The sequence below is a fragment of the Bufo bufo genome, chromosome 4, assembly GCF_905171765.1.
Source record: "Bufo bufo chromosome 4, aBufBuf1.1, whole genome shotgun sequence".
Lineage (NCBI taxonomy): Eukaryota > Metazoa > Chordata > Amphibia > Anura > Bufonidae > Bufo > Bufo bufo.
In genome coordinates this window covers 479,077,060-479,091,491 of record NC_053392.1, presented here as the reverse complement: position 1 = coordinate 479,091,491, position 14,432 = coordinate 479,077,060, and the positions used below count along the sequence as shown (strand labels likewise).

Below are 14,432 nucleotides of genomic sequence, written 5' to 3'. Positions count from 1 at the left end.
TACATATACCCATGCTGGGTGAGATAAATATCTTGGACAAATGCCAACTTTGTATAAAAAAATGGGAAAAGTTGTCTTTTGACGAGATATTTCTCTCACCCAGCATGAGTATATGTAAAAAGACACCCCAAAACACATTGCCCAACTTCTCCTGAATACGGCGATACCACATGTGTGACACTTTTTTGCAGCCTAGGTGGGCAAAGGGGCCCATATTCCAAAGAGCACCTTTCGGATTTCACAGGTCATTTGCCTACTTACAACACATTAGAGCCCCTAGAATGCCAGGGCAGTATAACTACCCCACAAGTGACCCCATTTTGGAAAGAAGACACCCCAAGGTATTCCGTGAGGGGCATGGCGAGTTCCTAGAATTTTATATTTTTTGTCACAAGTTAGCGGAAAATGATGATTTTTTATTATTCTTTTTTCCTTACAAAGTCTCATATTCCACTAACTTGTGACAAAAAATAAAAACTTCCATGAACTCACTATGCCCATCATGAAATACCTTGGGGTGTCTTCTTTCCAAAATGGGGTCACTTGTGGGGTAGTTATACTGCCCTGGCATTTTAGGGGCCGAATGCGTGAGAAGTGGTTTGAAATCAAAATCTGTAAAAAATGGCCGGTGAAATCCGAAAGGTGCTCTTTGGAATGTGGGCCCCTTTGCCCACCTAGGCTGCAAAAAAGTGTCACACGTGTGGTATCTCCGTACTCAGGAGAAGTTGGGCAATGTGTTTTGGGGTGTCATTTTACATATACCCATGCTGGGTGAGATAAATATCTTGGCAAAAGACAACTTTTCCCATTTTTTTATACAAAGTTGGCATTTGACCGAGATATTTATCTCACCCAGCATGGGTATATGTAAAATGACACCCCAAAACACATTGCCCAACTTCTCCTGAGTACGGGGATACCAGATGTGTGACACTTTTTTGCAGCCTAGGTGGGCAAAGGGGCCCACATTCCAAAGAGCACCTTTTGGATTTCACCGGCCATTTTTTACAGATTTTGATTTCAAACTACTTACCACACATTAGGGCCCCTAGAATCCCAGGGCAGTATAACTACCCCACAAGTGACCCCATTTTGAAAAGAAGACACCCCAAGGTATTCGCTGATGGGCATAGTGAGTTCATGGAAGTTTTTATTTTTTGTCACAAGTTAGTGGAATATGAGACTTTGTAAGAAAAAATTATATTAAAAAATCATCATTTTCCGCTAACTTGTGACAAAAAATAAAAAATTCTAGGAACTCGCCATGCCCCTCACGGAATACCTTGGGGTGTCTTCTTTCCAAAATGCGGTCACTTGTGGGGTAGTTATACTGCCCTGGCATTCTAGGGGCCCTAATGTGTTGGTTGTAAGTATGTAAATGACCTGTGAAATCCGAAAGGTGCTCTTTGGAATGTGGGCCCCTTTGCCCACCTAGGCTGCAAAAAAGTGTCACATATGTGGTATCTCCGTACTCAGGAGAAGTTGGGCAATGTGTTTTGGGGTGTCATTTTACATATACCCATGCTGGGTGAGATAAATATCTTGGTCAAATGCCAACTTTGTATAAAAAAATGGGAAAAGTTGTCTTTTGCCAAGATAGTTCTCTCACCCAGCATGGGTATATGTAAAATGACACCCCAAAACACATTGCCCAACTTCTCCTGAGTATGGCGATACCACATGTGTGACACTTTTTTGCAGCCTAGGTGGGCAAAGGGGACCACATTACAAAGAGCACCTTTCGGATTTCACCCACCATTTTTTACAGATTTTGATTTCAAACTACTTACCACACATTAGGGCCCCTAGAATGCCAGGGCAGTATAACTACCCCACAAGTGACCCCATTTTGGAAAGAAGACACCCCAAGGTATTCGCTTATGGGCATAGTGAGTTCATAGAAGTTTTTATTTTTTGTCACAAGTTAGTGGAATATGAGACTTTGTAAAAAAAAAAAAAAAAAACACATCATTTTCCGCTAACTTGTGACAAAAAATAAAAAGTTCTATGAACTCACTATGCCCATCAGCGAATACCTTAGGGTGTCTACTTTCCGAAATGGGGTCATTTGTGGGGTGTTTGTACTGTCTGGCCATTGTAGAACCTCAGGAAACATGACAGGTGCTCAGAAAGTCAGAGCTGCTTCAAAAAGCGGAAATTCACATTTTTGTACCATAGTTTGTAAACGCTATAACTTTTACCCAAACCATTTTTTTTTTTACCCAAACATTTTTTTTTTTATCAAAGACATGTAGAACAATAAATTTAGAGAAAAATTTATATATGGATGTCGTTTTTTTTTGCAAAATTTTACAACTGAAAGTGAAAAATGTCATTTTTTTTGCAAAAAAATCGTTAAATTTCGATTAATAACAAAAAAAGTTAAAATGTCAGCAGCAATGAAATACCACCAAATGAAAGCTCTATTAGTGAGAAGAAAAGGAGGTAAAATTCATTTGGGTGGTAAGTTGCATGACCGAGCAATAAACGGTTAAAGTACTGTAGGTCAGAAGTGTAAAAAGTGGCCTGGTCATTAAGGGTGTTTAAGCTATGGGGGCTGAGGTGGTTAATATCTGTTCTCAAGAAAAATGGGGTAAGCAGCACTCCAAGTCCCAATTTGGGAAGATATGTCCATGGAAATATAGTAAAATGGTGCCCGCGGATGGGGATCCTGGCTGTGGGTCCTGTCAAATAGCGAAAAATTGAGAAATCCACAGCACTCTTGAATTCAGGTGAAAATTCCGGTTACTTTATTGGTAACAGCAGCATACGAATAGTAACATTTTTTCTTTTTTTTTATATCTGTTCTCTACATATATTTGTTTAGCTGAATGTGTTTTAATGCATGTATGTGCCTATATGTGTTTATTTTTATATGTACTGTATATGTGTGTAAGCTAACCAACAGGTTTCCTTTTATGTTACATTACAGACCAGTTTTGTCACTGAATTTGATCATTTTATGGATGTTCCATTATTAAAAATTATTTTCAGCAGAAACGCCCCTTAGAAACCTGCCAAAGATGCTCAAATGTACACTGACCAGATTGTCCAGACATGTATGAAGTGATCTGAGGGAGCATGTATGTAGCAATATACTATACGTTGGTGATCTTTTTATGGATTCTGACAATGGCATAAAAATACTTCTATATCAAGATGCTTTTTTCTGCAATTTCCCTCATAATAAATGTGAGTTCTTTACTAGTGATGAGCGGCATAGGCAATATTCGAATTCGCAATATTTCGCGAATTTTTGGACAAATATTCGCCATAAATTCACAAATTCGTGATCTCCTGTCATTGTTTACTTGATTGCGAAAATCAGCAATGTAATATATTTGCGATTAGAATATTCAACACTATTCGCGAATACGAATATATAGCACTATATTCTAAATATTCGCGAATTCTCGAAGTGGCAATATTCGTGATTAAAATTTGCGATTCGAATATTCGCGCTCAACACTATTCTTTACTTATGTGTATCCCAAAATGTCCCCTAAAAACAACTAATTGTTATAGTTGTTGGAATATGGGAAAGCAAAAACAGAAGAAAAAAAAACAACAAATATAGCACTCAAGCCTCTAGTAGTGAAAGGGTTTAATTACACACTTTGCATCATGCCTCTCTCCCAAATATTTTTCAAAGCAGAATTTTTTTCTGGTGTTTTTGGTACACTGGTGGTATTATTGATGTACTGTGTACTGGGTGGGTGACAGTCAAGGCACAGGAGACTTACAGTGACCTAGATAAAATTACAGCTCTGAGCATGGCCATGGACCCTTAGTATAGACACCTTGACACACCATGTCATGCGGTACGGTGACTCTGTCACTTTATGCTAGCCTATAAGCATTGCCGCTGTAATGCAGCCAAATCATGGAACATGGCACCATCTTATTTATTATAGTTTCCATATCAGTCCATAAAAAAAGACCTCTGTGCACCTGTGTGTGGAATAGAAGGCTTACTGAGGCGCAGTCGGGGCACACAGATTTCTGGGGATGCTGTACTACACACCTGTACTATGATCTTGCCATGTGAGATATAGGAGTAACAATTAGGTGAACAGGGTGAGAATATGGAAGATCTTTTCTTCAGCTCCCGCCCCTTCTTCTGGAATGGAGCGTTTCCACTAATTACTTTATATTAGTCATGAGCTGTAAAAACAAGTCTAAAGGGCAGCACTAAAGTTACTTTTAACTTTAAGGGCTCATTCACACAGACGTATGTTGCTTTCCGCATCTGATCCTCAATTTTGTGGATTAGTTGCAGACCCATTCAATTCTATGGGGCCTCAAAATGTGCGGCCACAGCCCCGCAAAACAAATTAAAAACATGTCCTATACTTGCCACTGAAAATCGGGAAGTGGTCCCATTGAAGTCTATGGGTCTGCAAAAATGCGGAATGCAATCCGTTTTTTTGCGGACATGCTGAAGTGACCTAAAAGAAAAACGGATCCGCATTTTTGTAGACCACATAAAACATACAGCCCCCTGAATGGGCCCTAAAGCTGAATTTTTCTCATGAAGTGAAGCGACAGCTGTGATATAGAATTATCGCAAACCTACATCGGTATGGGGCAGACTGCTCTAAATCAATGTTCAGTGATAATCCGGAATATTCTAAGCACAGTAAAAGATGTTTTAAGCCGAAAGAAACAGTAGAGGGCGCTTTCATAGCAGAAATAGTAAAAGAAAAAAAAAAAAAGGAAAATATAGAGAAACTCAATCACTTGGTGTAAAAGATAATCTTGCAATGTCCAAAATCAAACAAGCAAAATAGCAGGTGACTAATTCATTATCCATGGTGGTGCATAGTGCCAATAGATGATAAGTGAAATATTTTTCGATAATACAGAAGAATGTGCAGGGACAAGGTCAACTTTGCCTTGGATAATCATTTCCTTATTGAAATTACAGGCCATAGGAGGGCACAGTGGGCAAAAATGTCCAAATCGAATAGATTCATATTTTCATGTCACATGAAAATGTTATGAGTTATGATGCCACTTTTCTGGACACATGAGAACTTATTAGACAGTATGTTGTACTGTACACTGGGTAACCAATTAAAGTTGTTTGCAGACAAAAGGCCAAACTGTACGGCTTGCCAGTTACCACAGAGGTGCTAATGGAATTAATGCAGGCCACAGACGATAAGTCTCAAACCCACTCAATCCTAGTGAATAGTGCTGTATATATATCCATAGACCAGAAGATACACTTCAAAAGCAGCCTTGACATAATTCAGGTTTTGTAATAAATTATTTATGTTCTTGTGATCAGGGAACCTGGGTGCTTCTTTGGTCTCAAGTACCAGATTTTCGGCCTTAGGGAATCTATCAAATTACATATTGGTTGAAAGGATTAAGATTTCATATTAGTGTTATCTGGGTTGGTAAAACTATCCTGTAAAACTTGCCGGTCACATTATCCTTAGAGATGCCTATAAAAAGTTTTGGCTGAAATTGGCTTAATTGTATACTGTAAACCTCAAAGATACACCTAGTTGTAGGTCTGACCAACTTTAAGCTGTTTGACCAACGTGGATCCTTCACCGATCTAATTAGTATGCGATTCATTATTTTATCCTGTTTATTACTGTGCTGTTTGCTTGTATATCCTTTTTGTCATCTTTTTGTAACCTTTTTAGTATTGTACATTTTTGTATAATCCTAAAGCCTTTCCTTGCTGCTCTAAACATCCCACATCTTCTAAGTACTGCTTTGCTGTGTTACCATTGAAGGCCAGTGTGCTAGTTTGCCTATCATATGCTTGAATGTGGTGTGTTCCTGTGAGGGCTGTGTGTCAGTAACCAGGGCGTTGCGATGGCCATACTGACCGATAGTGGCAGTATTGTGGACGTGTTTGATGGTCTTTTCACTCCTTGGGAGCCTAATGTATTAGGTGCCTGTGAAAGCAAGCATGCAAGTGGTGGTCCCCCTTACAGTCTCATCCAAGGTCACGGGTGCAGTGAATACCACAGTGTACCTTGTGGCCTGTTGTGTCCCATGCATGTGCAATTGTGACAGTGTACAGTGGTGTCTTGATTCTCCTCTGGCTGCAAATGTCTGGGAAAAAAAGAATCAGGCATGTTGAACCTCAGTGCCCGATCTTATATACTTAAAGAAGATGAGCCACCATGTGTGTCTGACAACGACTATTTCCCTCTTCCTGATGAGAATACATGCACATTTAAATGAGCATGCAGGTGTATGTGGTATCGGGAGGCTGTTGACCAGATAAGTGTTTGGCCAACAGCTATCTAATGTGTATGGTTGCCTTAGGACAGCCATATATTTGAGATAACTGTCACTCATTTGACTGACAACTGTCTCTCCCGATTGTGGCGTGTGCTGGATCAGCTAGTGATCCAGCGCTCCACACATCTCAGCCACAAGAAACAGGGACCTTGTCCTGGATCCAGTGGACATCATGCCGACGCCAGAGACACCCTGGATGAGATAACTAGACCGCTGCAGAAGGTCCTTTTAGGACTGAAACTTCCGGTCAGCGTGAATATCAAAAGTGGCTACAATATTGCATGATGTAACTGGATCATGATTGATATATAATGATGTCAAACTAATAAATTGTATAAATCTTCTCTTCTCTGATTATGACTACCATGTCCTTGCTGGCACCAGCAAATCTAGTGTGTGGAGCTCCACCACTATAACACTAGTCAAGTGAAGCTCAGACAAGCTAGATAACAATGATTGCCTTAAATGGGATTTCTCACTTTAGACATTTATGGTGTGCCGCAATCTTTTCTTCTCTGAGCTTCACTTGACCACACAGTGCCTTTAGTTATAGATGAGCGAATTTCTCAAAAATTCAGTTAGGTCAGTTCACCAAATTTACCGAAAAGATTTGATTCGATACAAATTTATTTGTGATTAATTGCATTAGAAAACAGCTATTTCCTTGCTGATGAGAGGCTGCATAGTAGTGTAGAACACTGTGCCTTGCAGTAACACACATAGAGAGTCTGCTGTGGTAGTGAAACAATACTGTGAGTCAGCATGACACGCAGATGACAGGCGTCGCTCTAAGAATCACTTCACACTTCACTGATTTGGTCAATTACGGGGCTAAAACTGACCAAATAACTCAAGTGTGAACTCAGCCTTACAGGTCAATGTTAGCGCCAGGTATAAAGAATCATGCAGAGGCCCACGATCCTACTATAGCATGAAAGAGAGTACTCCTTTTACACCGTTGTCAGTTGATTCCACATAGATGTCTACAGAACCTGTTGTATTAAACGCTTATACAAGTAGAGCCCCCTGACAGAGTAGAGAGGGCGCCAGCAGTAAGTTTGTGTTGACGTCACTGATTATTTTGCCCTTCCTCTGATCCATCAAAACAATACACCCCAAAAAACAGATCCTGTCTGTTGAGCATCCGCCTTCATTCGGTCAGCATTTGGTCAGTAATCCAGCAGTATTGCTAAAGCCAAAAATAAACAGGAGTGGATCCAAAACAGAGATGACATGTGAATGGAATCTTTGCATGTCTTCTGTGTTTTGTACCCACTCCTGCTTTTGGCTACCAAATCATAAGTCAATTCTGATGCAAAATAGGGACCATGTCATACAGACCTTACAGCTGCTACATAGACAGGATCCGTTGTGCATCTCATTTTTCCTTCCTTCTGACAGATCAGAAGAAGGGTCAAATAAATGATTATGTCAACCAGGCCAAAAAGGCAAAATAGTGACCCAGTCATGGAGTAGGGAGGGTGGGAACAACATGAGAAGTCCACAGAGTGGTGAGGTAGCAGCAGCATCATCAGGAGACTACAGAGGGGCCCAATGACAAAGTGGTGAGGTGGCAGCAGCATGAGGAGACCACAGAGTGGTCCAGTGACATAGTGTTGAGGTGGCAGCAGCATGAGGAGACCAAAGAGTGGCCAATAACATAGTGGTGAGATGGCAGCAGCAGGAGGAGACCACAGAGTGGTCATGTGGCAGCAGCATGAGGAGACCACAGAGTGGCCCAGTGACATAGTGTTGAGGCGGCAGCAGCATTAGGAGACCACAGATTGGCCCAGTGACATAGTGGTGATGTGGCAGCAGCATGTGGAAACCACAGATTGGTGATGTGGCAGCAGCATGAGGAGACCATAGAGTGGTGATGTAGCAGCAGCATGAGGAGACCAAAGAGTGGTGAGGTGGCAGCAGGATGAGGAGACCACAGAGTGGCCCAGTGACATAGTGGGGGCAGGGGGGTGGGGGAAAATACCAATACCAGCTGAAGGTGGTGGGTGGCAGTAGAAGCACCTGGCAGCAGGTGTGGCATCAGGCGGGTGACAGCATCAGAATATTAGTTGAAGCAGGTAGCCAGAAGAAACAGGTCTCTTTTGTCAAAGTGTAGGTGTGGCACCATGGAGGATCTAGTCTGATGCATCAGGCACTGGTGTTTGAAAATCCTAGCTGATCCACACCTGGTTCATCTTCACAAAAGGTCAGTTTCTCCATATTTTGGGTGAACAGGCGAGTTCTCACTTGGGTAACTATGGCCCCCCGCCGCACTAAACGCCCGCTCTGATGCCAAACTGCCGGCTGGGCAGGAAATCTTGTCCAGGGCAAACTCGGCCAGTTGTGGCCACAAATCGAGTTGGGCTGCCCAGTAGTCCAGGGGATCTTCAATGTGGGGTGGCTGGGTGCACTCCAAGTATGCTACAACCTGCTAGTTCAGGATTTGCTCTATTTCTAGCTGCTGCTGGTGAGTAGTTTCTTCAGTAGGCAGGTGAAGAAAACTGCTCATCAGCGACTCTAGACTTAAGTTGCTGCTGATGGAGCTGGTACTCCTCTTTCCCCCCCAACCCCCCACCCCCCAGCAGCCATGGCAGTGGAACGTGAGCGAAGAGGGCCCCCCTGGTCAGACCTGTGAGGATGGGTGATGGAGCACATAAGCAGCAGCCAAGTGACTACATAGGATGTCTTGATAGTAGTTCAGTTTGTCCTCCCTCTCAGTGGGTGTAAAAAAGTCCCCCATTTTGTACTGGTAGCAAGGGTCTAACATGGTGGACAGCCAGTAGTCATCCCTCTAGTAAATGGCGACAATTCGGCTGTCACTACGCAAGCAACTGAGCATGCATCGGGCCATTTGCGCAAGTGACTCGGAGGGACTCCCTGCCTCCATCTCCACTGCATAGTGCCACGGTGTGTCTGGGTCATCTGCCTTGTCTTCCTCATCGTCCTGTAGCTCCTCCGGTTTTTCCCGTTGTAGTCACCATGGTTCCGATTTTGAGTTATCGATTTCTTGATGAAGGATGCGGAGCAGTTCCTCCCCTGTGTGACTCTGTTTGCCTAGTCAAACTAGGTGCAGAACAGCGTGACACCGCCGTGCCCTGCACATATGATATGCTAGAGGGGCACTGTGAATTGTCACTACAGTGGAGGCTGAGGACACGATGGAGGATGAGGAGGCAGAGGCGTATATTGTCAACAGGACCAACAGCGTTAGAACGTGGAGGCAGAAGCGGCGTCACCTGACCAAATTGCTGGTGTGGCTGGGCAGGAACCACATTTACACAGTGGGCCGTAAAGGACATATATTGTCCTTGACCGTAGTTACAGCTCCACACATCAGCGCTGCCGTGCACTTTGGCAGACACTGACAGGCTCAAGGGCTGGCCCACCTTCTGTTCTACATATGTGTGCAGGGCTGGTACTGCCTTTTTCTCAAAGAAATTACGGCTTGGGGCTCTTCACCTCAGCTCGGCACAAGCCATCAGTTCTCTGAAAGGGGCAGAGTCTACTACTTGCCCGCCTACCGGAGGAAGCAGCAGTTGTCTCCTCCAGATCTTGGCTGGGCAGTAGCTGCTGACTGTCCTCTAGTAGCTCGTCCTCGCTGAAAAGTGGAGACGAGCCTACAGCATATAATACTTCTCGCACTGAAGGAACTGAAAATGAGGAGGGTTGCGGACAGGTGGGGGCACAGGGCCTGCTCCCAGGCCATGCCAACTAAGGGTACTTTCACACTAGCGTTAAAGTTTTCCAGTATTGAGTTCCGTCATAGGGGCTCAATACCGGAAAAAAACGTTTCAGTTTTGTCCCCATTCATCGTCATTTGGGACAAAACTGAACAGAACGGAATGCTCCAAAATGCATTCTGTTCCGTTAGTTGCGTTCCCAGACTACAGAGCAAACCTCAACATGTTGTATTTTGCTTTCCATCCTGGGGATGTGGAGCAAAACGGTCCTGTCATGACCCCAATGCAAGTCAATGGGGACGGATACGTTTTCTTTGGCACAATCGGCCACAATAGAAAACGGATCCGTCCCCCATTGACTTTCAATGGAGTTAATGACGGATCAGTTTTGGCAATGTTGAAATATGCTAAAGATAATACAACCGGATCCATTTAAACGGATGCAGATGGTTGTATTATCAGTAATGGAAGCGTTTCTGCTGGACCTTGCCGGATCCAGCAAAAACGCTAGTGTTAAAGTAGCCTAAGCGTCGTGTCAGAGGAGCCCACCGACTCTTGGCTGCGGGTGTCTGATGTCACTTGCGACGAAGTCGAGGACTGGGTCAACCATTCAAGCACTGCCGAGTTGCTGATCAAAGACACGGCCTCTCGCTGCGACTCCTGCTGCCACCCCCCCCCTTCTTCTGCTGCCTAAGACAGAAACATTTTGCCCACTGCCCGTTCCCTTTGAAGGGCCTGTCACCTGTCTGTCTGACATAATGTATAATAAAAGAATAAAATTTAAATAATACCCTCCAAAAAAGGTTGTAGTACAATGTAACTTCACCACTCAACTGCAATTAAGACATACATATTTTTTTCTGATTAATAAATTCGCCCCCCAAAAAAAAAATAACAATCACAATTCACCGCAGAACGGCAATTAAGCCATATTCTTTTTCCTATTACTACACCCCAAAAAAAGAAATATAACAATCACAATTCAGCGCACAACGGCTAATGGGATGTACATATATTTCCTTTCAATACACCACGTAAACGGCTGTAGTAAAATGTAACTTAACCACTGGATGGCAAATTACACATATATATTTTTTTCTGATTAATAAACCCCCCCCCCCCCCCCCCAAAAAAAAATTAAAAATTCACTGCAGAACAGATAATAGGAAGTAGGTTTATTTCCCTTCAATACACCCCATAAATGGCTGTAGTACAATGTAACTTCACCCCAGATCGGCAATTAAGACGTATTTTTTTTTCGTATTAATACATCCAAAAAAAAAAGAAATATAACAATCACAATTCACCGGAGAACGGCTAATGGGACATACGTATATTTCCTTTTAATACACCACATAAAAGGCTGTAGTACAATGTAACTTCACCGCTGAATGGCACTTATGACATATATTTTTTCCTTTTTTTACTATTAAAACACCCCCCCAAAAAAGTGAAACAATGTAAAATCATCGCAGAACAGCTAATAGGACGTACATATCTTTCCTACTAATACACCTCGTAAATGGCTGTATCACACAGAACTTGCACCCCAATCACAAGCAAGGTTTGCTGGAATTACTGATGTCTCATATAGTGCAAACAACCTAAAAGCAGCAGTATAACTGCAGTTTGGATCTGCAATTAGTGCAGCAAGGTGTAATAGTAATCGCTCCTATTACCTAGGCTGTACACTCTCCTATTGCACCCTGTTGTCCTTTTATAGTGTAGATCAGTGATGGCTAACCTTGGCACTCCAGCTGTGGTGAAACTACGACTCCCAGCATGCTCCATTTATTTCTATAGAGTTCTGAGAGCAGCCAAGCAAGGGGGGCATCTTGGGAGTTGTAGTTTTATCACAGCTGGAGTGCCAAGGTTAGCCATGATGATGCCTCCCTATCCTTTCCCTACACCTTGAATAATCTTTCCCTGAACTTGTAAATCGTTTTTTCAGCACAATGAAGTTTTTATAGCACTGTCCCTAGCGCCTGTCACATCTCTCCCTGCACTAAGTGCACTGGAAAATGGCAGAATCCAAAATGGCTGAGGCTATTTATAGGGCTTTGACCTCACAGGGGCTGGCTGGCTGCTGATTGGCTGCATGCATGGCATTGTGGGTGATCCCTCGTTCCCAGAGTTCTTTGCTCCATGTCCTAACACGTGCAGCAGCAAATGTGATTCGTTACCAAATTGGTGCGAATCGAATTTTTTCTGAAATTCGGATCGAATTCCACTTCGTCAACTTTGATACGCTCATTTCTCCCTATATTCTACCAAGCAGCACTGGTCCCCAGTATAAGGTAGCCACTTGCTTAACCCCAAAAAAAGTAGGACATCCTAGGCCAGTGGTGGCAAACTTATGGCACAAAAGCCCTGGAAAAAGTCTAAGGTGTACCAATATGCCTTAGACTTTTCCTGCCATTCATCAGTGCAGGGCGCACTATGAGTGGCACAGGCAGCACATTGTATGCAGGAAGGCTATTATAGCTAAAGGATAAAGTACAGTACATGTGTAACACCCCAGAGTGGTGTTACCACTTCTGCACCCTGCTACTGTCTTTATTGGTCTAACCTCATGTCATCTTATGCATTTATTCCAGGGCCGCCACAATGTGCAATCCTAATCTGTTTGCAACTGTTATGTTCATGTAATGTACCTGGTTCACCAGCAGGTGGCAGCAAACTTGGCAAAACATGTAAATCGTTTTGGAGAACGTTTATGCAAAGTAAAGCTGCCATTGAACTTCATCTCAAGGTCTGGACTTAAGTTATTCTTTTATCCCTCAATTGTTCCCCCTATTTATTGCTTCGGAGCCAAAGTCTGGGGTCCAGCCATATCCAGGTAGGAGCATCGTGACACACATAAAGAGACATTTTAGGCCGCACTATACCACTCAGCATTTCTACACCTGGGTCGCAATTTATAGTAGGGCCCTAAGAGGAGGCCGCCCATTGCACATGGAAGATATACCCTGTATATTGGGCTGTCTTGTTTAGGTTAAATTGCCATGTATCCACTTTGCGATAAATAAGTGGGCACTCAGTCTCTAAAAGGTTCGCCATCACTGTCCTAGGCCATGCTCCCAACTCAGCTACGTTTTTCACGTGTTTCCGTGCTGAATCCACGCCAAAAAATGCTTATAAAAAGCTTCCCATTCATTTCAAGCTATTTAGAAGTTTTTTAGAAAAAAAAAAAAAACTGCATGGAAAAAGAGAAGCAGCATACTTTATCTTGGAGCAGAATACGCACTGATTCTACCATTAAAATGAATGGGAAGCTGAAAAAACGTGCCAAAAGACCCCACAGAAAAATCAGTGCAGATTCCGAGCAAATTTTTTCGGCGTATTTTTAAAATCTGTCTTGTGAACATACCCTAATGGCTCATGCACACAAACATATTTTCTTTCCGTGTCTGTTCCGCTTTTTTTTGCGGACCGTATACGGAACTATTCATTTCAATGGGTCCGCAAAAAAAAAACGTGTGCATTCCGTTTCCGTATGTCCGTTCTGCAAAACAATAGAACATGTCCCATTACGGACAAGGATAGTACTGTTCTATTAGGGGCCAGCTGTTCCGTTCCGCAAAATATGGAATGCGCACGGACGTCATCCGTATTTTTTGCGGATCTGTTTTTGCGGACCGCAAAATACATACGGTCGTGTGCATGAGCCCTCAGTCAGTCACAGAGTGACATGTTGGCTGGCTCTAGTGACTGACTGGGGGTGAGAGAAAGCCTCAGTCAGTTTGTAGCTGTAGCGCACTCCGGACGGAGGACAGGGAGCCAGGAAACCAGACTCTCCGGACGTCTGACCACTCTACCCCATTACCATCCCTTACCATCCTCCGCTAGGAGCTCCGTGCTGTCTTTTAGATCTTCATCCACCCAGGGACGGGATTCTGCTCTGGCTGTGTTTTCACCTTTTCCTTTTTTCGCATCTGTTTTCTTCATACTTTGCAAAATGATAATTATTAGCACACATACTACAGCAAGAAAAAACGGGCTTAAAAATGAGAAAATAGCCATGAATTCCTCCCTCAGGTTCACACACAAGTAGATCTCCACGCTTCTGTTTTGCTTTTAAAGCAAAGATAAGAGGAAGGGGAGGAATATTGCTCAGATTTCACAATAGGCCGAGCTTGGTGGAGCATGTGACATTGATCTCTTAACTTTTTATGGCTCAGTGAAGAGGAATTAAGTGTTTTTGTGTTGATATTGACTTTGGAGGAGAAGTTAACACAAAATTAATGGCCACAAAAAGTATAGTTTAGAGCAACCATTTGTGCAAACATGCTAAAAAGTTTCTGATTCGGTGGTATACACAAGGAAAAGGGAATACAGACTCCGCACTGCTGCCCTCCACCTCATGTACTATGACAGTCTGTATGCAATGCTTTCTGCCATCTGCTGGTGAAAAGTGAACATTACATGGAAATGCTCACCTTTCACCTACAGATGGCAGTCTATATTACATGCAGACGAAAT

The 14,432-nt window shown here is 43.0% G+C and overlaps 1 protein-coding gene across 1 annotated transcript in view; it reads right to left on the bottom strand.

Moving 5' to 3' along the window:
* IYD (iodotyrosine deiodinase) overlaps positions 1 to 14,032 on the bottom strand; it is a 28,818-nt gene extending 14,786 nt beyond the window's left edge. Inside the window, exon 1 of the mRNA XM_040429516.1 lies at positions 13,787 to 14,032. Coding sequence (XP_040285450.1) covers positions 13,787 to 13,973 — 187 coding nt within the window. The 5' untranslated portion in view covers positions 13,974 to 14,032. The remainder of the gene's footprint in view (positions 1 to 13,786) is intronic.
* Positions 14,033 to 14,432: the final 400 nt, after the last annotated feature.